This window comes from Mustelus asterias, chromosome 17 (genome assembly GCF_964213995.1).
Source record: "Mustelus asterias chromosome 17, sMusAst1.hap1.1, whole genome shotgun sequence".
In the NCBI taxonomy this organism is placed as follows: domain Eukaryota; kingdom Metazoa; phylum Chordata; class Chondrichthyes; order Carcharhiniformes; family Triakidae; genus Mustelus; species Mustelus asterias.
Window position 1 is genome coordinate 50,183,732 of NC_135817.1, and position 25,704 is coordinate 50,209,435.

The window sequence follows — 25,704 nt, forward strand, 5'->3', positions numbered from 1 at the left end:
CAGGCAAGGAGGAATTGGTAGGGCTAGGGAACCGTGGTGCACCAAAAAAGTTTCTTTGTTGGTTAAAAAGAAAAAGGAGGCTTATGTTCGGATGAGACGTGAGCACTCGGGTAGTGCACTAGAAAGCTTTAGAGTGGCTAAGAGGGAGTTGAAGAGCGAGCTTAGAAGGGCTAAAAGGGGACATGAGAAGACTTTGGCGGATAGGGTTAAAGAGAATCCTAAGGCGTTCTATAGGTATGTCAAGAACAGAAGGTTGGTTAGGGCAAGTTTAGGGCCAGTTATAGATGGCAGAGGGAAGTTATGTGTGGAACCGGAGGAGATTGGTGAAGCATTGAACCAATATTTCTCTTCGGTGTTCACGCAAGGGGACATGAATATAGCTGAGGAGGACACTGGGTTGCAGGGGAGTAGAATAGACAGTATTACAGTAGATAAGGAGGATGTGCAGGATATTCTGGAGGGTCTGAAAATAGATAAATCCCCTGGTCCGGATGGGATTTATCCAAGGATTCTCTGGGAGGCAAGAGAAGTGATTGCAGAGCCTCTGGCTCTGATCTTCAGGTCGTCGTTGGCCTCTGGTATAGTACCAGAAGATTGGAGGTTAGCGAATGTTGTCCCATTGTTTAAGAAGGGGAACAGAGACTTCCCTGGGAGATCCTATGAGGAGAGGCTGAGGGATTTGGGATTGTTTTCGCTGGAAAGGCGGCGGCTAAGAGGGGATCTTATTGAAACATATAAGATGATTAGAGGTTTAGATAGGGTGGATAGTGATAGCCTTTTTCCTCTGATGGAGAAATCCAGCACGAGGGGGCATGGCTTTAAATTGAGGGGGGGTAGTTATAGAACCGATGTCAGGGGTAGGTTCTTTACCCAGAGGGTGGTGAGGGATTGGAATGCCCTGCCAGCATCAGTAGTAAATGCGCCTAGTTTGGGGGCGTTTAAGAGATCCGTAGATAGGTTCATGGACGAAAAGAAATTGGTTTAGGTTGGAGGGTCACAGTTTTTTTTTAACTGGTCGGTGCAACATCGTGGGCCGAAGGGCCTGTTCTGCGCTGTAATGTTCTATGTTCTATGTTCTATGTTCTATGTTCTAACTCAAATAGGGAGCGTGTAGGTCGGAGTCATGGAATCATAGATTCCCTACAGTTCAGAAGGAGACCATTTGGCCCATTGAGTCTGTACCGATCACAATCCTACCCAGGCCCTGTTCCCATAACCCTTATTTACCCTGCTAATCCCCCTGACACTAGGGTCAATTTAGCCAAGCAACCTAACCCGCACATCTTTGGACTGTGGGAGGAAACCGGAGCACCCGGAGGAACCCCATGCAGACACAGGGAGAAAGTGCAAACTCCACACAGATCCAAGGCTGAAATTGAACCCAAGTCCCTGGCGCTGTGAGGCAGCAGTGCTAACCACTGTGCCATCGCACCAAATGTGTTGACATTTAAGATGGTGATGAGGTATGGCAGGTGTGGGGTTTGGGTGGGAGCTGGAGTGTGAGGAGCATAGCAGCTACTGGGAGAACATGGTGACTGAGGGAGGGGGGGAGGATCCTGGTGCCTGGTGTTGGCAAAGGCCAAGGTGGCTGAGTGGGAGAAAGAGTTGGGGTTGTGAGGAGTGTGTGATGGGGTCCAGTGGTAGACTTACCTTGGCTGAGCGAAGAAAATCATTCATCTTCTTCCAACACTTCTGCCCGGTCCTCTCCTGGAGTACGCTTGCACTGACCAGGACTGCCACTGCATCCCAGACGAGGGTGGTGGCTTTGTGGGAGGCCGTCTCCTGGAGCGGGGTAGAGTGGGTCCCGCCTCTTTTCCGCTCCATCCAGCATCTTGGTGAGGATCCCCTCCGAAAAGTGTGGTGCTGTGTTCTTGTCTGCCATCCCCTACAGCCATTTTGGATCTTTATTTTTTAACTAACCAAATTTTAGGTAGAACAAATTCTTTCTGAAAGTCCATATAAACTACATCCTTAGACACATCGCTGTGTACTACTTTAATTATTTCTTCACCTTAACTAATTTAAGATTAAGATGAGTTACATTTGCAATTTTCTAATCAAGAAAGAGAATTCCTGAATTGAAATGGCCTTTGCAATTTTTTCACTGACCATAAAGACTAGGGGGAAATATCAAGTCCTGGGCATCAGTACCATTATGTTTTCTAATACTGTTTTCTTGTCTATTTTCATTTTGCTGAGCTCCAGTTCTTCTTTCATCATTAAGGAAACATTACACTAAGCAAGGGTGCAATTTTTTCCAGTTTTTATTTCAAACTTAAACATGCCGGAATAAATCTAACAGGGTACATCAAAGGTTGAATCCAAAATTGGCTTAGTGGCAGAAGGCAGAGGGTGATGGTTGAAGGTTGCTTTAGTGACTGGAAGCCTGTGTCCAGTGGTGTACCGCAGGGATCAGTGCTGGGTCCCTTACTGTTTGGAGTGCATATTAATGATCGAGATGTAAATGTGGGGAGTATGATCAGTAAGTTTGCAGATAACACAAAAATTAATGGTGTGGTAACAAGGATGAAAGACTTAGATTCCGGGATGATATAGAACGGGATGGTCGGATAGGCAGCTCATTGGCAAATGGAATTTAACCTTGAAAAGTGTGACGTGATGCATTTTGAGAGGACTAACAAGGTAAGGGAATGCACATTAGGACATTAGGAAGTACAGAGGACCAGAAGGACATTTGGGTGCATATCCGAAGATCCCTGAAGGCAGTGGGACAGGTAGATAGGGTGGTTAAGAAGACATATGAGATCCACACTTTAGGAAGAATGGGATTGCCCCAGAAAGGATGCAGAGGAGATTCACCAGGATGTTGCCAGGGTTGGAGTGTTTCAGCAATGGAGAGAAATTGGTTAGACTGTGCTGTTTACCTTAATACAGTAAGAAGTCTCACAACACCAGGTTAAAGTCCAAAAGGTTTATTTGGTAGCAAAAGCCACTAGCTTTCGGAGCGCTGCCCCTTCGTCAGGTGAGTGGGAGTTCTATTCACAAACAGGGCATATAAAGACACAAACGCAGTTTACAAAATAATGTTTGGAATGCGAGTCTTTACAGGTAATCAAGTCTTAAAGGTACAGACAATGTGAGTGGAGAGAGCGTTAAGCACAGGTTAAAGAGATGTGTATTGTCTCCAGAGAGGACAGTTAGTGAGATGTGTATTGTCTCCAGAGAGGACAGTTAGTGAGATTTTGCAAGCCCAGGCAAGTCATGGGGGTTACAGATAGTGTGACATGAACCCAAAATTCCGGTTGAGGCTGTCCTCGTGTGTGCGGAACTTGGCTATCAGTCTCTGCTCAGCGACTCTGCGCTGTCGTGTGTCATGAAGGCCGCCTTGGAGAACGCTTACCTGAAGATCAGAGGCCGAATGCCCGTGACCGCTGAAGTGTTCCCCAACATGAAGAGAACACTCTTGCCTGGTGATTGTCGAGCGGTGTTCATTCATCCATTGTCCTAGCGTCTGCATGGTCACCCCAATGTACCATGCCTCGGGACATCCTTTCCTGTTTTCCTTAAAGCAGAGAAAGCTGAGGGGGAACCTCACAAGGTCTACAAAATTATGGGGGACATGATAGAGTAGTAGGAAGAAACTTTTCCCTTAGTGGAAGGGTCAATAGCCAGGGGGCATAAATTTAATGCGGGGAGCAAGAGATTTAGAGGGGATTTGCAGAAAAACCTTTTCAACCAGAGGGTGTTGGGAATCTGGAACTCACAGCCTGAAAGAGTTGGGAACCCTCACAACACTAAAGGAGCATTTAGACGAGCACTTGAAACGTTATAGCATACAGGGCTACAGACCAAGTGCTGGAAAATAGGATTTGAATAGACAGGTGCTTGATGGCTGGCATGGATGTGATGGGCCTCTTTCCATGCTGTAAAACTGTGACTCTATCACTACACAGAAATATTTTTACCTCAGAAATTACTCATTGTCAGTACCAAAATAAAACAGTTGGTGAGTCTGATGTAGTGAATGATATAGTTGAACAGGGGATCATCCTGCTGTCAGCTCCGCAGCAAACCAGGGGTCAGTGCTGTGAAGATTTGCCTTTCCAGCGGGAGAGGAAACTTATTTCTGTCATGGTGATGTTGAAAAGGTTAGTTGTAAAATTACTCCATGCGTAATAGATCTGTTGGAGAGACTAAGTGAAAACTAATGGCCCTAGCTCATAGAACGGTACAGTGCCATTTGGTCCCCCTGACACCAAGGGACAATTTAGCCAACCTACCTAACCCACACATCTTTGGACTGTGGGAGGAAACCCTCGCAGACACGGGGAGAACGTGCAAACTCCATATAGTGACCCAAACCAGGAATCCAACCCGGGTCCCCAGCGCTTTGAGGCAGCGGCGTTAACCACTGTGCCACCTGCTTATTGAAGCTGGATCCCTTTTGCCATATATTGAACAGTGGCTTGGTCACGGAGACTAAAGGACCAAAGGATGGACAATGAATGCAAAATGACATGGTGCACAGAAAGGAATTTTTATTCTTTCACAAGATGTGGCCGTCGCTGGCGGGGCCAGCATTTATTGCCCATCATTGAGAAGATGGTGGGGAACTATCTTTTGAACTGCTGCAGACCATGTGGTGTAGGTACATGCACAGCGACCATATTACACCAGCATCAATTTCAGATTGCAGTCGCGCAGGACAAAGATAGACAGGGATTTTTAAAAAGTATTTCCAGTGCTAACGAATTAATGATGCTTTAAACCTGAGATGAAATGAAGGCCAGCACATGTGTGGGCTGGTGTGTGTCAGGTGCTGCCCAGTGCTGGGGGGGAGAGGACCCCGGGAAGAGTTGATTTGTGACTAGTGTTTGCAGGTTGGAAGCTGCAGCCTTGTGTGTAAAAGGGGGAGGAGGCGCTGCTGCTAATTGACTGAAGCCTGCAGTTTGAGTGGGTGATTCAGTGCATTGTGAGTGGCGGCTGTCCTCAGCCCAGTCCGTCTCCCCTCCCATGATCAAACTCACATCCAAAGAAAGGGAGGAATTTCAATCCGGTTCCCTCCCTGGGATCCCTTGCTGTCCCTCCCCATTCCGTACCGCTTCAAACTCTCCCCGAAGGGTGGCTGAACAAAACCAGGGGGCACTTCCCTGCTCTTCCTCTCTCTCCAAGAATCGCCTACTTTGAAACACTCGCCTTCCGGAAAGAAATGTACACAAGTGTCCGAGTGTCCACACCGGGACCAACTGCACAGAGGGAGTGCTAACCTCCCCTGGGGCTGCGGGGGAAATGATTAACCCCACACACTCCTCGCATTCTGCTTGAAAGAACTGGAGCAAATCCTTGGAAGAATATTGATATTTTTATGTATGTGTGGCCCGGAATAGCAGCAGCGAGAGAGCAGCGTTTGCAGAAGGGTTTTTGACCAGAGGCTGATAACTTGCCTGATCCTTTTTCTGAAAAGCACAGTCCACGGTGCTGTCTGCAACAAGGAAGCTGGTCGGATGTCCCGTTGCAGAGAGAGCTTGCTCACCCCACAGTAACTCTATCCCAACTCAATGTTGGTGGTGTGTGTGCTGTAAAGGAAGAAGAGGCGAAGCGAGTGGAATTGGCAGGGAATATGAAGGGGACTGGGCTGTTGCTCCTTGTCTTGGTGCTGCTGTGTTGTTTGCTGTGTGACTCCGTGCAGCCCTCGGAAACGCAGAGGCTGGGGGGCAGGAGGCAGCTCCGGCTGCCCAGGCTGCTCAATGGGTCAGTGAGCCCCGCTCCGGGGCGCCGGAGGCTCTCCCGGCCCCTCTCCCCCATCAGAGGCAGGAGGATCCGAGAAGGGGGCGCCCCCCGCTCCGGGATGGTCCGGGACACGGCCAGGAGCCGCAGGGTCCGCGTCCCGGCCTCGGCCACCCCCAGCCTGCTGGCCGGGCTGGCCGGCAAGCAGAGGCTCTGGGTCATCTCCGCCCCGCACGCCTCGGATGGCTACTACCGCCTGATGCTCAGCCTGCTGAAGGACGATGTGTACTGCGAGTTAGCCGAGAGGCACATCTACCAACTGGTCCTGTTCCACCAGGAAGGAGAGGAGGCTGGCAAGGTCAGGAAGATCACCAGCGAGGGCAAGATCTTGGAGGAAGCTCTGGACGCCAGGACGGTCCTCAAGCTGTTGGACTTCTTGAAGCTGGAGAAGGGGAAATTCAGCATGGTCCTCCTCAAGAAAAACCTCCAGCTGGAAGAGACCTACCCTTACCCAGTGAGGCTGGAGGCAATGTACGAAGTGATTGACCAGGGTCCCATTAGGAAAATCGAGAGGCTGAGGCAGAAAGGCTTTGTACAGAAGTGTAAGCAGGCTGGGTTAGAAGGGCAGGTGGTCGGATCCAGTGTGCCAGACAAGAAGAAGGAGGAAGAGCCCAGGCCCACCCCAAAGAATGAGAATATTGAGGTGCTGAGTCCAAAGGAGACGAGGGAAGAAAAAGTGTCGGAGAAGAAGAAAAAGGTTATCATTAGAAAGCCTTTTAGGATATCCCTGAACACACATGGAGGCTCGAGAATAGTTAGGGCAACCGTAGTGCCCACCACAACAACTGCCAGCACCACAAGACCAACTACCATGCCCCCTACCACAGCTAGCACCACAACAGTATCATCCGCTAATGAGAAACAAGCTGGCACCTCACTCTCTACCAGATCCCGGGTAATATTGTTACCATCCCTACCGAAGTTCCACAAGCCAGCAGTTGTTGCTCAAACTCCAACAAAGCCAACAGCCAAACCTGACTCCCCAGTAGCACGGGATGGCACATATAGAGATAGGCATCGGGCAGTGAGCAAAACCTATGGCAGCAAATCTCACACAAATAACTCCTCAAAAACCCTCCGCTTCTATCCTCCGGCGCCCACTCCTCAGTCCACGACAGCCAGTCCAGATTACACAAAAGAACAGACAACCCGTCACAAGTACAACCGGACAGACAAGAAAGAGGGGAACTATCGGCAGAAGGGTCCAGTGGTGACACTAACCCTACGCAAGCCCACCAAAGTTAACCCATCAAAATCCAAAACTACAAATAATAAAATCCTCACCAATGAATACGAGGATAAATTTGACCCTGAGAAAACCTCATCTACAAACACTGGGCAGGGAGTTGAAATGCCGCATGTTCCTCAGAAAAGAGGGAAAGAGCAGAACAAGCATGGGAAACCAGTCAAGAATGAGAAGAGGAAGAAGAGGCCTCTGAAGAAAGACAAAGCAGGCAAGAAAGTCAAACCTGTGCCAAAAATTAAACTCTTAAAGGAAACCAATCACAAGAAACCAAAGAAGGCAACCAAGAAAGGTTTCTTCAAGCAGCCTAAACAGATTCCAGGAAGCCCAAAGACATTGGCATCTATTCTCAGCTACTTTGAAAACAGACGACGTCTAATAGTAAGTGTTCCAAACGGTTAAAGACATTTGGTCCTGGCTAGGAAAAGCAGTTGTACTTTTTCACCAAAAGGACATTACATCCATGTGACACAGTGGCATTTGATCAGAGTAATAACACATTTCAGAACACACTGTTAGTGTTTGGCAGGCTCACAACCAAAACTGGTCACTAAAGCATGATGTTTGTTGTAAGACTGCTCACACACTTATAGAGTACTCACACACTTAAAAGTGCTCATATGAAGATACAATATTTAGGTAATAGCGTTTATTTATTAGTGTCACAAGTAGGCAAATGTTAACAACACTGCAATGACGTCACTGTGACAATCCCCGAGTCGCCACACTCCAGCCCCGTTCGGGTACACTGAGGGAGAATTTAGCATGGCCAATGCACCTAACCAGCACATTTTTCAGACTGTGGGAGGAAACCGGAGTACCCGGAGGAAACCCATGCAGACACGGGCAGAGCTTGCAGACTCTGCACAGACAGTGACTCAAGCCGGGAATCGAACCTGGGTCCCTGACACTGTGAGGCAGCAGTGCTAACCATTGTACCACCGCGCTGCCCCAGCTGTAGATGTTACAGGACCTGTAGCTATTAAGTTGAAATAAATGTCACCAGTGCCTTGGTTCATATTATGCTGATTGGTTTCTAATAGCTTAACTGGCCAAAACTTCAATTAATTTTGGAAGAGCTAGTTAATGGAGTATTTTTTAAATTCAAAATACTTTAGTATATATTTTTTTACAGATAAATGATGACTTGCCAAAATACATATGCATTTTTTTTCTAAGTTACTGGGTGCCAAACAAAATGAAGTCTCCCCTCCCTGTTGGACCATTCCACAATGTCACCAACAGGGACAGTCTCCATCCATTTCTACCTAACCTCCCAACAACTCAGAAAATGTAAAAGATGCACAACATTTTGGTATATAATATTTTTCTTGCCTTTAGAAAATGTACCCCCTCAGATTGTTAAGATTTGACAATTCAATAAATAGCAACTTGGGGTTGACATTTCCCCAGGTCATTACTGCCAGTACACTTTTTGTTGCTTGGTAATCTGGTAATGCACTACAAGAATATCAAAAATTATAATTGTCAGCTAATAGTCTGTGCTGCAGAACGCAAATTAAACCTGCCAAGAGATGATGATAGAGTAAAAAGGGAAGGTGTTACAATTGTTCTCTCACTGGAAAGAAAGAGGTAATATTGGAACTTAATTGATGTCTGCCACATTCATAAAGTCTTTCATAGTTGTAAAGATCAATGCTGGTGCACCAGCACACTATATTTGAAAGGTTACATTTCGGAATACATTCCTTGCATTGTTTGTTTATGTAACATCACATGCTGTACAGCTGCTAACAGTTAAGAGACTGAATCGAATGTTGTTCCAACTGGTTAACCTTTGAACTGCTAATGGTAGACAGATACGTTTTTAATATTTCAGCAGTAGTGCTTTTTTACTTTATTAATTCTCAGGACAATATCTTAGAAATGCTCAAACAAAGCCCATAGTTTATGTGTGAGATTATATCTGTTCCATCAAATAAGCTCATTCTTACATTGTAGCTTTGGAAAGTTTAGCCCAGTAAGATTTAAACCTGCAATATCCTCAAAGTGACGCATTTTAAAGTTCAATAATGTTAGTAGAACTAAATAACATACCTCACATTACGCTTGCTACAATCTCTACTGCTGAGGTATTGTATCTTTTCAGACTAAGGTCTCAAGATCTGTGTGCAGATTGGGCCATTGACAGAATAGAATTGTAGGGATCAGTTGGTTATGAGGGTTTTTTAACCTGGGATGTGAGTACCATTGGCTAGGCCTGCATTTATTACCCATCCCTAATTGTCCTCAAGAAGCTGGTGATGAGTGGCCGCCTTGAATCTCTACAGTTCATCTGGTGTAGGTATACCAACAGTGTTATTAGAAAGGGAGTTCCAGCTTTTTGACCCAGTAACAGTGAATGAACAGTGGTATAGCTCCAAGTCTGTTTGGTGTGTGGTTTGGAGGAGAACTTGTCCGCAGTGGTGTTCCCAGGCATCTGCTGCCCTTGCCCTTCTAAGTCATAAAAGTCATGGGTTTAGAAGGTGCTGTTGAATGAAGCTTGGTGAGTTGCTGCAGTGCATCTTGTAGATGTCAGTAGTGGAGGGAGCGAATGATTAGGGTCATGTATGGGATACTGATCAAATGGGCTGCTTTGTTTTGTTTGATTTTGAGTGTTTTTGGAACTGCACTCAGTTTAAGTTTATTTATCAGTGTCACAAGTGGGCTTATGTTAACACTGCAATGAGGCTACTGTGAAAACCCTCTAGTAACCACACTCCAGTACACTGAGGGAGAATTTAGCATGGCCAATGCACCTAACCCGCACGCCTTGCGAACTGTTGGAGGAAACTGGAGCATCCGGAGGAAACCCATGCAGACACGGGGAGAATGTGCGGAGCCTGCACAGACTCCAAACCGGGAATTGAACCCGGGCCATTGATGCTGTGAGGCAGAAGTGCTGGCCACTGTGCCACCGTGCCATCCACACATCCAGGCAAGTGGAGAATATTCCATCACATTTGAAGAGCTGGAGTTGGGTTACTGACCACAGAATTCCCAGCTCCGATTTGCTGTTGTAGCCACAGTATTTATGTAACTGGCCCAGTTAAGTTTCTGGTCAATGGTAACGTTCAGGATGTTTATATCTGATGTAGAAAATGAAAACACTTTGGATACAGTTACAGTTACAATAACTGGGACTTTTAGTGAGTGACTAGCGGAAATGTTGGTTACAGAATAAAAATTTCTTCATGAATGAAGCTAAACAAAAATTTATAAAATGCAATGTTGCAATTTACGAGTGGAAATATTAATCTCACTGATGGCCATTACACATTCGATATATTTCTGCATATAATAGTTTGGTAGTCAAAGAATACAGATGCTATAAGAAAGATAGAACAGGAGGTAAGAGAGGAGGGGGAGTTGCACTTTTGATTGGGGAAAGCATCACGGCCGTACTGAGAGGGGATATATCCGAGGGTTCGCGCACTGAGTCTAGATGGGTAGAACTGAGAAATAAGAAGGGGGAAATCACTTTGATAGGGTTGTACTATAGGCCCCCAAATAGTCAGTGGGAAATTGAGGAGCAAATATGTAAGGAGATTACAGATAGCTCCAAGAAAAATAGGGTGGTAATCGTCGGAAATTTTAATTTTCCCAACATTGACTGGAACAGCCATAGTATTAGAGGATTGGATGGAGAGAAATTTGTTGAGTGTATTCAGGAGGAATTTCTCATTCAGTATGTGGATGGCCCAACTAGAGAGGGGGCAAAACTTGACCTCCTCTTGGGAAATAAGGAAGGGCAGGTGACAGAAGTGTTAGTGAGGGATCACTTTGGGACCAGTGACCATAATTCTATTGGTTTTAAGATAGCTATGGAGAATGATAGGTCTGTCCCAAAAGTTAATATTCTAAATTGGGGCAAGGCCAATTTTGATGGTATCAGGCAGGAACTTTCAAAAGTTAATTGGAGGAGTCTGTGGGAAGGAAAAGGGACATCTCGTAAGTGGCATGCTTTCAAAAGTGTGTTAACCAGGGTTCAGGGTAAACACATTCCTCTTAGAGTGAAGGGCAAGGCTGGCAGAAGTCGGGAACCCTGGATGACTCGGGATATTGAGGCCCTGGTCAAGAAGAAGAAGAAGGCATATGACAGGCATAGGCAGCTGGGATCAAGTGGGTCCCTTGAAGAGTATAGAGGGTGTAAGAGAAGAGTTAAGAGAGGAATCAGGAGGGCAAAAAGGGGACACGAGATTGTTTTGGCAGATAAGGCAAAGGAGAATTCAAACAGCTTCTACAAATACATAAAGGTCAAAAGAGTAACTAGGGAGAGAGGAGGACCTTTTAAGGACCGACAAGGTAATCTATGTGTGGATCCACAAGAGATGGGTGAGATCCTAAATGAATATTTTCTCATCAGTATTTACCGTTGAGAAAAGCATGGATGTTAGGGAACTTGGGGAATTAAATATTGATGTCTTGAGGAGTGTACATATTACAGAGAAGGAGGTGCTGGAAGTCTTAAAGCGCATCAAGGTAGATAAATCTGCGGGACCTGATGAGGCATATCCCAGGACATTGTGGGAGGCTAGGGAGGAAATTGCGGGTCCCCTAGCCGAGATATTTGAATCATCGATAGTCACGGGTGAGGTGCCTGAAGATTGGAGAGTGGCAAATGTTGTGCCTTTGTTTAAGAAGGGCTGCAGGGAAAAGCCTGGGAACAACAGGCCAGTGAACCTCACATCTGTGGTGGGTAAATTGTTGGAAGGTATTTTGAGAGACAGGATCTACAGGCATTTAGAGATGCAAGGACTGATTAGGGACAGTCAGCATGGCTTTGTGAGTGGAAAATGATGTCTCACAAATTTGATTGAGTTTTTTGAAGGGGTAACCAAGAAGGTAGATGAGGGCAGTGCAGTTGATGTTGTCTACATGGACTTTAGCAAGACCTTTGACAAGGTACTGCATGGTAGGTTGTTGCATAAAGTTAAATCTAATGGGATTCAGGGTGAGGTATCTAAATGGATACAAAATTGGCTTCTTGACAGAAGCCAGAGGGTGGTTGTAGAGAGTTGTTTTTCAAACTGGAGGCCTGTGACCAGCAGTGTGCCTCAAGGATCAGTGCTGGGTCCACTGTTATTTGTCATTTATATTAATGATTTGGATGAGAATGTAGGGGGCATGGTTAGTAAATTTGCAGATGACACCAAGATTGGTGGCATGGTGGACAGTGAGGAAGATTATCTCCAACTGCAGTGGGATCTTGATCAATTGGGCCAGAGGATTGACGAATGGCAGATGGAGTTTAATTTAGACAAATGCGAGGTAATGCATTTTGGTAGATTGGACCAGGACAGGACCTAGTCAGTTAATGGTCGGGCATTGGGGAGAGTTACAGAACAAAGAGATCTAGGGGTACATGTTCATAGCTCCTTGAAAGTGGAGCCACAGGTGGACAGAGTGGTGAAGAAGGCATTCGGCATGCTTGGTTTTATCAGTCAGAACATTGAATACAGGAGTTGAGAAATCTCTGACCATTTTCTTGCATCCCTCATGACTCATCCCTGTTTCAGCCTCACGTCTTTCTATTCCTGCCTTTGGAAAAAAAAATCTCTTCCATAAGTTGCTCACGAACACCTTCAAACTTCCAACTGCTCACCTATTACCAGTGGGGAGCCGCAGTGAGAGGATCTCCAGCACTGTGTCCGTCTCTGTGGCTCGGGAGGGAAAGGGGGAGAGCGGGAGGGCGATAGTTATTGGGGACTCGTTAGTTAGAGGGATAGATAGGAGGTTCTGTGGCAGCAAAAGAGACTCACGGATGGTATGTTGCCTACTGGATGCCAAGGTCCGTGATGTCTCAGACCGTGTTTTCCAGATTCTGAAGGGGGAGGGGAAACAGTCACAAGTCGTGGTGCACATTGGTACCAATGACATAGGTAAGAGAAGGGACGGGGATTTAAAGCAGGAATTTCTGGAGCTGGGCTGGAAGCTGAGAGCCAAGACGAAACATGTGGTCATCTCTGGTACGTTGCCGGTACCACGTGATAGCGAGTTGAGGAACAGGGAGAGAGTGCAGTTAAATATGTGGTTGCAGGGATGGTGTAGGAGGGAGGGTTTCAGATACGTGGATAATTGGAACACGTTCTGGGGAAGGTGGGACCTGTACAAACAGGACGGGGTGCACCTGAACCAGAGGGGCACCAATATCCTCGGAGGGAAATTTGTTACGGCTCTTCAGGGGGGTTTAAACTAATTTGTCAGGGGAGTGGGAAAGGGAGTTGTAGTCCAGAAGTCAGTGAGGGTGGTGAGGTATTGGGGAAGGTATCAGGGTCAAGGGTGGGTACTGGTAGACAGGAAGGTGGGTTGAAGTGTGTCTACTTCAATGCAAGGAGCATCCGGAACAAGGTAGATGAACTTGGGGCGTGGATTGGTACTTGGGACTACGATGTTGTGGCCATTACGGAGACGTGGGTAGAACAAGGACAGGAATGGTTGTTGGACGTTCCGGGGTATAGATGTTTCACTAAGTGTAGGGAAGCTGGTAAAAGAGGTGGAGGAGTGGCATTGTTAATCAAGGATAGTTTAACGGCTGCGGAAAGGCACTTCGTGGGGGATCTGCACACTGAGGTAATATGGGCTGAAGTTAGAAATAGGAAAGGAGCGGTCACGTTGCTAGGAGTTTACTATAGGCCCCCAAATAGTAATAGAGATGTGGAGGAAGAAATTGCTAAGCAGATTATGGATATGTGTGGGGGTCACAGGGTAGTTGTCATGGGGGACTTTAACTTTCCAAATATTGATTGGAACCTTTGTAGGTCAAATAGTTTGGATGGGGCAGTTTTTGTGCAGTGTGTGCGGGAGGGTTTCCTGACACAATATGTGGATGGGCCGACTAGAGGTGAGGCCACATTGGATTTGGTACTGGGAAATGAACCGGGCTAAGTGTTAGATTTGGTTGTGGGAGAGCAATTTGGAGATAGTGACCACAATTCGGTGTCTTTTGTTATTGCAATGGAGAGGGATAGGGCCGGACGGCAGGGCAAGGTTTACAATTGGGGGAGGGGTAATTATGATGCGATTAGGCAAGAATTAGGGGGCATAAGTTGGGAACAGAAACTGTCAGAGAAAGGAACTAATGAAAAGTGGAACTTTTTCAAGGAACAAATACTGGATGTCCTTGATAGGTATGTTCCTGTCAGGCAGGGAGGAAATGGCCGAGGGAGGGAACCATGGTTCACAAAAGAGGTGGAATGTCTTGTGAAAAGGAAGAGGGAAGCTTATGTAGGGATGAGGAAACAAGGTTCAGATGGCTCGATTGAGGGTTACAAGTTAGCAAGGAATGAGCTGAAAAAGGGGCTTAGGAGAGCTAGGAGGGGACATGAGAAGTCCTTGGCGGGTCGGATCAAGGAAAACCCCAAGGCTTTTTACTCTTATGTGAGGAATAAAAGAATGACCAGGGTGAGGTTAGGGCCGGTCAAGGACAGTAGTGGGAACTTGTGTATGGAGTCAGTAGAGATAGGCGAGGTGATGAATGAATACTTTTCTTCAGTGTTCACCAAGGAGAGGGGCCATGTTTTTGAGGAAGAGAAGGTGTTACAGGCTAATAGGCTGGAGGAAATAGATGTTCGGAGGGAGGATGTCTTGGCAGTTTTGAATAAACTGAAGGTCAATAAGTCCCCTGGGCCTGATGAAATGTATCCTAGGATTCTGTGGGAGGCAAGGGATGAGATTGCAGAGCCTTTGGCGTTGATCTTTGGGTCCTCGCTGTCCACGGGGATGGTGCCAGAGGACTGGAGAATGGCGAATGTTGTTCCTCTGTTTAAGAAAGGGAATAGAAATGACCCTGGTAATTATAGACCGGTTAGTCTTACTTCGGTGGTTGGTAAATTGATGGAAAGGGTCCTTAGGGATGGGATTTACGACCATTTAGAAAGATGCGGATTAATCCGAGATAGTCAGCACGGATTCGTGAAGGGCAAGTCGTGCCTCACAAATTTGATAGAAGTTTTTGAGGAGGTAACTAAGTGTGTTGATGAAGGTAGGGCAGTTGATGTCATATACATGGATTTTAGTAAGGCGTTTGATAAGGTCCCCCATGGTCGGCTTATGATGAAAGTGAGGAGGTGTGGGATAGAGGGAAAGTTGGCCGATTGGATAGGTAACTGGCTGTCTGACCGAAGACAGAGGGTGGTGGTCGATGGAAAATTTTCGGATTGGAGGCAGGTTGCTAGCGGTGTGCCGCAGGGATCAGTGCTTGGTCCTCTGCTCTTTGTGATTTTTATTAATGACTTAGAGGAGGGGGCTGAAGGGTGGATCAGTAAATTTGCTGATGACACCAAGATTGGTGGAGTAGTGGATGAGGTGGAGGGCTGTTGTAGGCTGCAAAGAGACATAGATAGGATGCAAAGCTGGGCTGAAAAATGGCAAATGGAGTTTAACCCTGATAAATGAGAGGTGATTCATTTTGGTAGGACTAATTTAAATGTGGATTACAGGGTCAAAGGTAGGGTTCTGAAGACTGTGGAGGAACAGAGAGATCTTGGGGTCCATATCCACAGATCTCTAAAGGTTGCCAGTCAAGTGGATAGAGCTGTGAAGAAGGCCTATAGTGTGTTAGCTTTTATTAACAGGGGGTTGGAGTTTAAGAGCCGTGGGGTTATGCTGCAACTGTACAGGACCTTGGTGAGACCACATTTGGAATATTGTGTGCAGTTCTGGTCACCTCACTATAAGAAGGATGTGGAAGCGCTGGAAAGAGTGCAGAGGAGATTTACCAGGATGCTGCCTGGTTTGGAGGGTAGGTCATATGAGGAAAGGTTGAGGGAGCTAGGGCTGTTCTCTCTGGAGCGGAGGAGGCTGAGGGGAGACTTATTAGAGGTGTATAAAATGATGAAGGGGATAGATAGAGTGAACGTTCAAAGACTATTTCCTCGGGTGGATGGAGCTATTACAAGGGGGCATAACTATAGGGTTCGTGGTGGGAGATACAGGACGGATATCAGAGGTAGGTTCTTTACGCAGAGAGTGGTTGGGGTGTGGAATGGACTGCCTGCAGTGATAGTGGAGTCAGACACTTTAGAAACATTTAAGCGGTTATTGGATAGGCACATGGAGCACACCAGGATGATAGGGAGTGGGATAGCTTGATCTTGGTTTCAGATAAAGCTCGGCACAACATCGTGGGCCGAAGGGCCTGTTCTGTGCTGTACTGTTCTATGTTCTATGTTCTATTTCTCTCTATCAACCACACCTCCATCCTTGATGCTCTTGGCCCTGACAAAACCCTAAAATGTCTTCCATTCTGCTCTCTCCCTGGTATGGCCCTACAACATTACTAAATCAAATCAAAGGGATATTATCCTAGATGTACAAAAGCAAAAAATTGCAGAGTTGTCCCACAAAAATCAACCAAAACTTTCTTCTTTTCCTCACAGACATGCTATCTTTTGGCAACAATATCTACATTTATAGGGCCAATTTCCCTGGATATGTTGATGACATCCAGCTCTACTTCTCCACCACTTGGCTCAAACCCTGCACTGACTCTGCTTATCCTACATCCAGTCTTGGATGAGGCACAATTTCCTTAACTGGATGTTGGGGAGAGAAAAGCCATTGTCATTGGAGATCATCACAACTCCATATCCACCAGTTTCATCCCTCTCCAAGGTCACTGGACTCAGGCTAAACCACACTTATTGCAATCCCAGCATTCCTTTTGAAGTAAGCTGTGCTTTCAATCCTAAATCCTCTTTTTCTGATGCTGAAACATTCATCCAGACTACTGGCACTTCCAGACTCAACACTCTTAATGTTATTTTGGAAAGCAGTCCATACTTAGTAAAGTTCAGCTTCTTTGCTGCCCATATCCTATCACTGCTTTGTCTACAATAGCATGTTTCAAATTGCCTGGCTTGTTCTTCTACAAGTCTTTCTTCTACTATAGGCACTGAGTTTTGTTATTAAAATTGACATTTCTACTAGTCTACAATAATGCTTTGCTGTTTACTTCACTCACACTCGGGCACCATCACGTCACAAATAAACTAAAGATTGCAGCACTGTCTACTCGATTCAGCAACGATATTGATCTACAGCTTCAACCCACAGCACTTAAAAACAATTCCATTTCAATACATCTTATCTATAAATGAGTTTTCTTTAAATTGACAGATTTCACAGGGCCTGCTATAAATATTAGACACAGTTTAATTTTTGATTTTCAGACTTTAACAACATTCAGCCATTTCTCACAATGATCATATTTAAGTCATTCAGGTGTGTTATCTCCAATGATATGTGTTACCAGTTTGGCAATTGTTCACCTTTGTTCTTCCTTCAAAGCCGCTTTTCCTTGCAGTTTTAGACTTCAACTATACTGGACCCATTGTGAAACAAGAGTGGAGTATTCTCATGCTCCAGGGCTTCAGTGTGTTTATTAATCTGCCGTGTTATAGTGCCACTTTTTTCTGCTAAATATCCAAAACCACTTTGCACTGATGCAAAAGTGATAAAATATCTACCTGCAGACTTAGAAATTCACTGCTGTCACTGACGTTAATAAGAGTTTGATGCAAGATGGTAATACAGTGATGTGGCAACACAAGCTAGTCCATTAAGTTATTACTGTGCATATGGTTTGAGAACTTCTTACAGTTTGGATGGAAGCAATGTGGTTTGGCATTAGCTGCTGTGTAATTTACATTAGAAAATTATTTAATTCAAAGTAGTGTTCCTTAAGACTGAAACATCAGATGATTTTACTTTTTCAACATGATCTTCTCTTTCTTATTCATAGCTTATCACCTCTCCCAATGACAAAAACAACATGTACGAACAACAACGAGATGAGTATTTGGAGCATGTCTGTGAAATGGCATTAAGAAAAATCTCAATAATCAACATTTTTGGGCCTTTGAACAACAGCACAATTAAAATTGATCATTACCAGCTGGGTCAGTATTTCATCCTTTCTCTTCCCTTTTTCTTATGAAATTGTTTTCTTCCATATTTTTGATTGACAGCTGAGATTTTTAACATGTTCATTATTTTACCAGCGCTACTTATGGCATTGCTGTGAGTGGTGTCCTGTGTGTCCCTGTATAATGATTGCCACAGGTTTCTCCAAAGGTTACAACAACACTTCATATTTGGTGCCACACAGACACTTTGTTGTATTTGTCTGTGAACATACCCAGCTGTAGCGAAGCTCCATGTTATGACAGAAACCAGAGAGCCAATTGTGTGTATCTAGTTTCACACGGCTACACACGTGCAATCTGTTTACTGAGGGAGCGAGTGCGGGTCTCGGTCAAGCTGGGAAAAGGTTGCAGTGTGCGTCAGAATATTGGTTTCTGGAGCCCCATGTTGGCTCCAGTTGGTGTACTACATCTGACTCCTACCCCTCCTTGGAAGAGCCTCAGTGAAGAGAGGGCAAGTTAATTGAAGAGCAGAGGCAATTAGAAAAATATACTGGAAATCCCTTTCAAAAAGGAAACAAACTAGATCAACCCTGGGTATATTGTCAGAACTGAAAATGAAAGGTGAGAAAGTGCATCACAACAGAGGGCATATAAGAACAGGAAGGGGAAAAAAAACATTCTGATCAATCAACAGAGGTGCTATTTAACTCGCAATGTTTTTTGAGTTAGAGAGCAGTTTTGAGTGAAAAAGTTTTAAGGTGTAAATTGAGAGAAAAAATTCTGTTAATTACAGGTATAAAGATGCAAGTGCATTTGACAGAAATGTGATAAATATCTCAGTTTGCATACTTCCGAAAACACAAAATTACTCTTTAACATTTTTTTAAGTCAAGCAGCCTCGTCTCCTGGTGATAATTTTCTACTGCTTCCAAAATACGAGAAATCTTGTGAAAAAGAATACTGCTGAAATGTTACAGAATTCTGATCAGCTACATTTGCTTAGCGGGTATTTTGTTTATGCCAGGTTTTTAAAAATGTAAATGACCTATTTTATGTAGGTATACAAGTAAAAAAGGTTCCGTGTATTTGAGTTTGCACCAACAGAGCCCTATTTTTTGCTGTGTGCCTAAGTGATGTGATAAACCCATGTAACTATTGCACACAGAGCCTCACAAATACAGTGGGTACTGCATTCAGATGCACAGTGCAATATCCGAGTTACATCTTGATGTTGCATGGAAACCCAGTGGGATTGGGTGCTGCAGGAGGCCACATCTCTGGAAACTGATGTCAGGTTAGTCCAAATTGATGGGTTGACGACCTTCTCAGTCAGGCTGTGCAAGGAATTGAGTGCTCTTAGCACAGGTCTACATCACTTTGAGTACACAATGCAAACTAAAGTATGTTTCAAGATGACTAGTGTGCAGTTCTGCTAGACACAGTCCTTGTTAAAGTGGCCTCTGGTTACATTTTATTATTCCATTTAATGGAACAGAAACAAAAAGGCCTAAATTATCAATATCCCTGAAGGATAGCAGCCACAATTTGTTGCATTTCACTTAACCAGGCTATCAACAGAGTGCAAATGCTATACTTCCAATGTATGTGAGATCTTGTGAAAAAGACTATTGCTGAAATATTGACTCTGGTCAGCCACAGTTGCTTAGAGGATCATTTCTTCATGACAGGTACTGTTTTTAATGTAACTGACCTATTTTATGTAGGAATATAAGTTTGATGATTTGCTTATTTGAGAAGATATTAATTGGTAATATGTTTCAATGTCTTAAGACAATGAGAAACCAGTGAAAGATATAAGACCCAGTGACCTGGATCAGGACCTCATTACTGAGCTTCGCAAGGAATATGGGATAACTGAAAATGAATTCTTCATGGTGCTAACTGATGTAGATATGAAAGTCAAGGTACGAGAAATATATTTTTTATGCACAATGTTTAATACATTTATCAATATGGAGCACCAGTGCAGTTAAAGTGGTCTTTGTACATTCAGCAGTTTTTCCGTTTGGAACAGCTTAATAGCCTAAGTAATTTGACAAAATATACGGGCTTTCCAATTTAATTGTTTTCCAGGGCTCTCCCCTTTTCTTTGAGGTGTGGCATTTGTTGGTACCACGGGCAGTCTTTACAATCTTGTCCATTTTGTGTTGTTAATGTTTGAGCCCAAGGTTGTTCTAATGTAGTCATCAGCCACACCTAGCCCTGTTCTCACCTAATAACCACATTACACTTAATAACACCGTATAATCATGATCAAGACACCTGAAGTTCCTTTTCTAATGACATAAGGAAAAAATCTGTCTCTTACCTTAATTGGTGATCCAATAATAATATCCCGGGAACATGTAACTTTCAATTCTTCCAACAGCTTATTAATATGAAAAAATAAGCATTCTTCTGTTTTTCCTTACAAAAGAAATTTCACTCCCTCGGCTAGTTTTTCCCCTCACAGGTCCAGTGATATTGAGGTAAATTTTGTCTGAATTGAAATCAACTCATCTGGCACAGACTAGGAATCAGGATCAAAATCTTCCTTGTAGATATAAAGAGGTCCATATGGTGCCAGAGCGTGGTGACTTCTTGCGAGCTGGCCCCAGCATACCCTCTAATTCTATCTTTTACTCTTGTTCTATCTATGCTCATTCTAAGAGGTATGGTGGCACAGTGGTTAGCATTGCTGCCTCACAGCACCAGGGACCCAGATTCCTGGCTTGAGTCACTGTCTGTGCAGAGTCTGCACATTCTCCCCCTGTCTGTGTGGGTTTCCTCGGGTGCTCCGGTTTCCTCCCACAGTCTGAAACACGTACTGTTTAGGTGCGTTGGCCATGCTAAAATTCTCCTTCAGTGTACCCGAACAGGTGCCTGAGTGTGGTGACTAGGGGATTTTTCACAGTAACTTCATTGCAGTATTAATGTAAGCCTACTTGTGACACTAATAAATAAACTTAATGCAAGTCTTTATTAGCTACCAGAAATATTTACAAATATACAGTAAAGAGTACAAGCTAGGAAGCGTCTCCCTGTTTAGGTCTATACACATCTAGGCTCAACACCACATTGATCCTGGGTCTGGATCATCTGCCTTCTTACACCACTGCATAGGCACTACTGTACTCAGTTCCCCATTAACCCTATATATGCCAGACCCTAATACCACAATAACCATGGGAAAGACCAACTCATAGAACAGGATGCAGACACTGACCAAAAGGATATTGCTGTAGAAATGCCAGTACAGCCAGGAAGAACCAGACACTAAGTGTCTGAAAAACCCCTTTGAAGTGTCACGCTATACTGAGAAAAGCCATTGTAGGCATTGGTATATTTTTAGGCATTGTTATATTTCTAGATTCTCCTCCAGATGCCTTATTTCTGGTCAATATTGAATAACACTGCTGTAAAATCTCTATGAGCTAAACTGTGACCTTATGTGCGCAAAACTAGCAATGCAGCATTGCCCACTCTTGAACAGGCAACCTGGTTACTGTAACTTGATCAGTGGAAATGACATGAGCACTCTCATTTAGCTTTGAATAACAGGAGAATGATCATTCTGTTAGACCATATGGCGTAAACAATAACCTGGGAAGCCAGAGACAAGAAATTAAATGCAGCAAAAGATTAACGTACGAGATTGCACCTGATTCCAGAATGTTGGATGTACATTTCCAAGGACAAAAAATAATAAAAGAATCAACACTCCCGAACCATCTGAATAATATTGCATTTGGACTATCTTTTTGTTCCAGGAAGCATGTAATTGAGGTATAACCCGCTCCTATAGAGCCTTCAAATGCTTAGTTCTACATGGGTTATGATACAGTAGACAGGAAAAATTCAGAAAGTGCAGCAGGTTTGAGTGAAAGCTTGCCCACCTCTTTTGAAGTTCCAAACTGTGACAAAGGAAAGCAGGAAGATTTTCTTATAATTAAATAAAGCTATCAGTCAGCTAGTTTTAAACATATATATCCCATAGCCATGGATTTGTGTCTTCTGATATGTCATCGGACCTCATTAATTAAGTGTGTCATCTTTCCATGGTCAGATGTAGCCGTTTATAACATAGAGATAGACCGTGAGTCTTTTCCTTATCTGCTTCCCTTCTGTCTACCTGTCCCACAGGTTGCACAGGCTTATCAATGCAATTCACAAATCGGTGGAGATAAATCATTTTTCATTGCTCTATTCACAAACCTATGAGCAAAATAGATGGTGGTTTGGGCCCAGGCGTTGTGTACATTCCAATTAGTGAGGTTAGACCCAGTCAGAGAGTAAGCAAAATAAAGTTATTACCAAAATCCCACACACAATCAAGAAAATTCTGTTGCTCGGGCAGGCACACGGCTGACTGAGAAGCGTGTGAGATTGTATGAGGTGATGTTAAGGTCATGCCCTGATGGTTATTGCGCATGTGCGAGCAATATTCTGGTTGGTGGATGCGTGACAGAGTTGAAGCACACCCATCAACAATCAAGCAGGCAGTTTAGCCCATTAAGCAGCCAATTAATAGCAACTTTACACAGCCTGTCTGCTTTTGCGGTTGATGGGCGGTGGGCCAATTGGCCAGGTGGCCTTTACATTTTCACGTCAACCTCACTTCAGGGCAGGATGAACTGTCCGGGCTGAAATCAAATTTAAGAAGTTGTCCGGGGACTGAGGTTTGTGTTTGAATGTGTTGCCTTGACACTCTTTGCATAATTTTTCCATCGCAGTTTATTGATTACAGGTCTGCACCTCCCTGAGACAGCTCCACAATGACTGTCCCCTCTGAGGGAGCACATTAGAAGTGCTAGCCCACACACTCCCTTTTCCTGTTGCCCGCCCTCTTCCCATCCTCCCTGGCAGCACTGAGCCTTTCCCAGCATGCATTTCACGACCAGAGATTCAAGGCCGTTAATTGGCCAGCCTGTGTGAAATTGTGTTCCAGGGCCAGAAGCCCATTTCTCACCAACTTCCGGGCCTGCCGAGCGCGTGCATCCAATGGGCAAAAAACTCAGGCCATCGACATAGATTATACCGGGTGGGGATGGGGTTTGACGGTGTTTCTCGGGCAAGGGAAGGCAGGTTTGAATGCAGGGTGTTAAATCCCAAAATATGACATCCAGTATGGATCCTGACATCATCCAACCCTCTTCCAGGTTTCACCTAAGCAGAATTGAAGGCCAGTGGGGAACCCCATCCAGCTATCAGAAGGCATTTACATTTGACAATAGATCATTAAGTATTGTTTTAATCCACAATTTTAGCTTTAACAGCAGGTCACCCATTTCCTGTCCTGTTACCAAAGCGAGTGCACAGCAGGAAGAGCTTCTTCAGTGAAACTGACAGGCAGGAAGGCTTTGATCAGTGAAACTGAAGAGCTGCAGCCATGGCCAGGTGACAGGTTACTGTTCATGACGCTTCTTCTCACTGCTTGTCGGGTGATCACCAGCTTCTTGGCTTGTACTGCACTTGTTGCACTCACCTTCACTTGCATTTCCCTGCTTGCCAGCCTTCACCACAGCGTGGAGCAGCTGCACCTTGGATCTCTGATGAAGAACAAGAAGAGCAACAACACCAACCCCAGCTGCCTTCTCCTCAGCCGCATACCATTCCACATGGCAGAGGGGGTGGGCATAGAGATCAAGCTGGAAAGAGGCTAAACGCGAATACAGGCAGAGGGTCCTGATTTATGTGAGCACCAGTGCCTCAGGAGGCTCTGACTTTCACAGCAGCTTGTTCCTGATGTCTGCAGCCTCCTGGAACCAGTCCCCTTTCCCAGTGAACTAGGTGGGCACACACTGCCAATAGCCATCAAGGTGCCCCTAGGTCCCTTCCATTCCTCAGTTTGGTGTTCTCTCTTTTGAAGAGAAAAGCAGTTGAGTGATTGGAACAGCTTCTGTGAGAAACAAGGAAGGACAACATTTGTGAAGGGTGACTGTGCAGCATGGGCATTAGGCAGAGGGTGAATGTGGACGTTGGCTGCTCTGCTGGGGATCCGAGGTACCTGGAGAGAGAGGAATGTGGGGCTACAAGGTGTGTGTCGGTCTGAGGTGTGTTGTGTAGGGGAGAGTGCTGGTTAAACCAGAGTGTGGGCTTGGCACATGAGTGTGACACCACACACCTGCTACGTCCTGCTGAGTTCCTCGATCCTCTTGGTGCACTGCCTCCAGGTAGAAGGGAGGACACTCCTGCTGCTTACTTTCTTGGTTACTTCCATCCATGCTGACTTAGTTGGAGAGGTTGGCTTCTTTCTCTATTCCCCAGGAGAAATCGTCTCACTGCAATCCCTCAGCACCCACAGTGTGACCTCCAGGCAAGAGTGAGAAACCTGAGGATCAGCCTTCAGGTCTCCTCTCTGTTTCTGTGGTTGTTGCAGCCTGAGGGTGAGCCATTGTAAATCATGTCAGGATCCTTTTGAGTAAAAATCCTTCCTTTGACAGATCCAGAGCATTATCCCACCTGCCTTCCCTGACTGGTTAGGAAACCTGGAGGTGAGGTGCTCATACCAGGGCTCTGGGAAAGAATCTCAGCAAAACTCATTAAAGCTGCCAATGGATTTCTGATGCACTAGTGGTCCCACTGTTCCAACAGGGACAAACGTCAAAAAATTCTACCCTTAATCTTTCTTTAGTTTTAGATATACCTTCCTGTGTATCGAAGCAACTAACGTAACACTGTCCCCATGCGCATTCTCAATTACAGTTAATGCACCCTTTTCACTATACTGCTTCCTAATTCTCCAAAATCAGAGACAAAATCTCTGGTAAGAGTTTAACCACATCAATTTAACTTGTGTAATTATCAACGACGTTAATCTCTCCTCCCAAGATGCTTCTCTTTAACGCTGGTGCATTGTGTGCAGTTTCTAACTCCTAACTGCTGACTGCTCAGTAATCAGCCATTTGAAGGGCTGATGAGTTGGGTGGCCACAGGATTTCAATGGAAAACACTGAAGATTCTACAGACACTATACCTGATTTTTGAGTTGGGTGGCACGGTGCCACAGTGGTTAGCACTGCTGCCTCACAGCGCCAGGAACCCAAGTTCAATTCCGGCCTCGAGTGACTGTCTGTGTGGAGTTTGCACGTTCTTCCCGAGTCTGTGTGGGTTTCCTCCGGGTGCTCCGGTTTCCTCCCACACTCCAAAGATGTGTGGGTTAGGTTGATTAGCCATGATAAATTGCCCCTTAGTGTCAGGGGGATTAGCAGGGTAGATGCATGAGGTTGTGGGGACAGGGCCTGGGTGGGATTGTTGTCGGTGCAGGCTCGATGGGCCGAATGGCCTCCTTCTGTGCTGTAGAGATTCTATGATTCTAACTGCTACTTTCATGGCTGGTTGGTCCCATCCACTTTCTAATGCATTGAAAATCACTTGAGGGTTGGGGCTGTATGGGTGGGATTCAGTGTCAGCTTGAGTGAGAGCAGCCCCAACACTGCCTTCCAGCCATGTACAAGCTGCAGAGTACTTCCTCAGCTTTGTCCCCGATTGACAACAGGCCAGACAGCCACAGTGACGCTTTGCCCGATAGCTCTGTCCTTCTGATTACTCCAACATGTGAACCAGAAAAAGTGTTAGTTAAATATTAAGGTCAACACCTCTCTTTGAACTGTGAAAATCCACTAAGGTATTCCCACTGGAGTTATTTACACCTGTACCACTGAGGACTCCAGATGTCTCTGAAGCTGTCACGCAAGTCATGCAGTGCAGTAAGGCCTCCCTAAACATTAGCACAAATGTAGCTGGTGAAGATCTCCACAGTGTATTATAGATAAACTCAAGCTCTAACTGTACACAATTCCACTTCATTTCACTCCACACAGCTCCAATGAGATCGGAATCCCT

The 25,704-nt window shown here is 45.1% G+C and overlaps 1 protein-coding gene across 1 annotated transcript in view; it reads left to right on the top strand.

The window, feature by feature from the left end:
* Positions 1–4,912: 4,912 nt before the first annotated feature.
* Positions 4,913–25,704, top strand: part of ccdc80 (coiled-coil domain containing 80) — a 46,270-nt gene continuing 25,478 nt past the window's right edge. Inside the window, exons 1-3 of the mRNA XM_078232620.1 lie at positions 4,913–7,372; positions 17,736–17,892; positions 19,651–19,784. Coding sequence (XP_078088746.1) covers positions 5,582–7,372; positions 17,736–17,892; positions 19,651–19,784 — 2,082 coding nt within the window. The 5' untranslated portion in view covers positions 4,913–5,581. The remainder of the gene's footprint in view (positions 7,373–17,735; positions 17,893–19,650; positions 19,785–25,704) is intronic.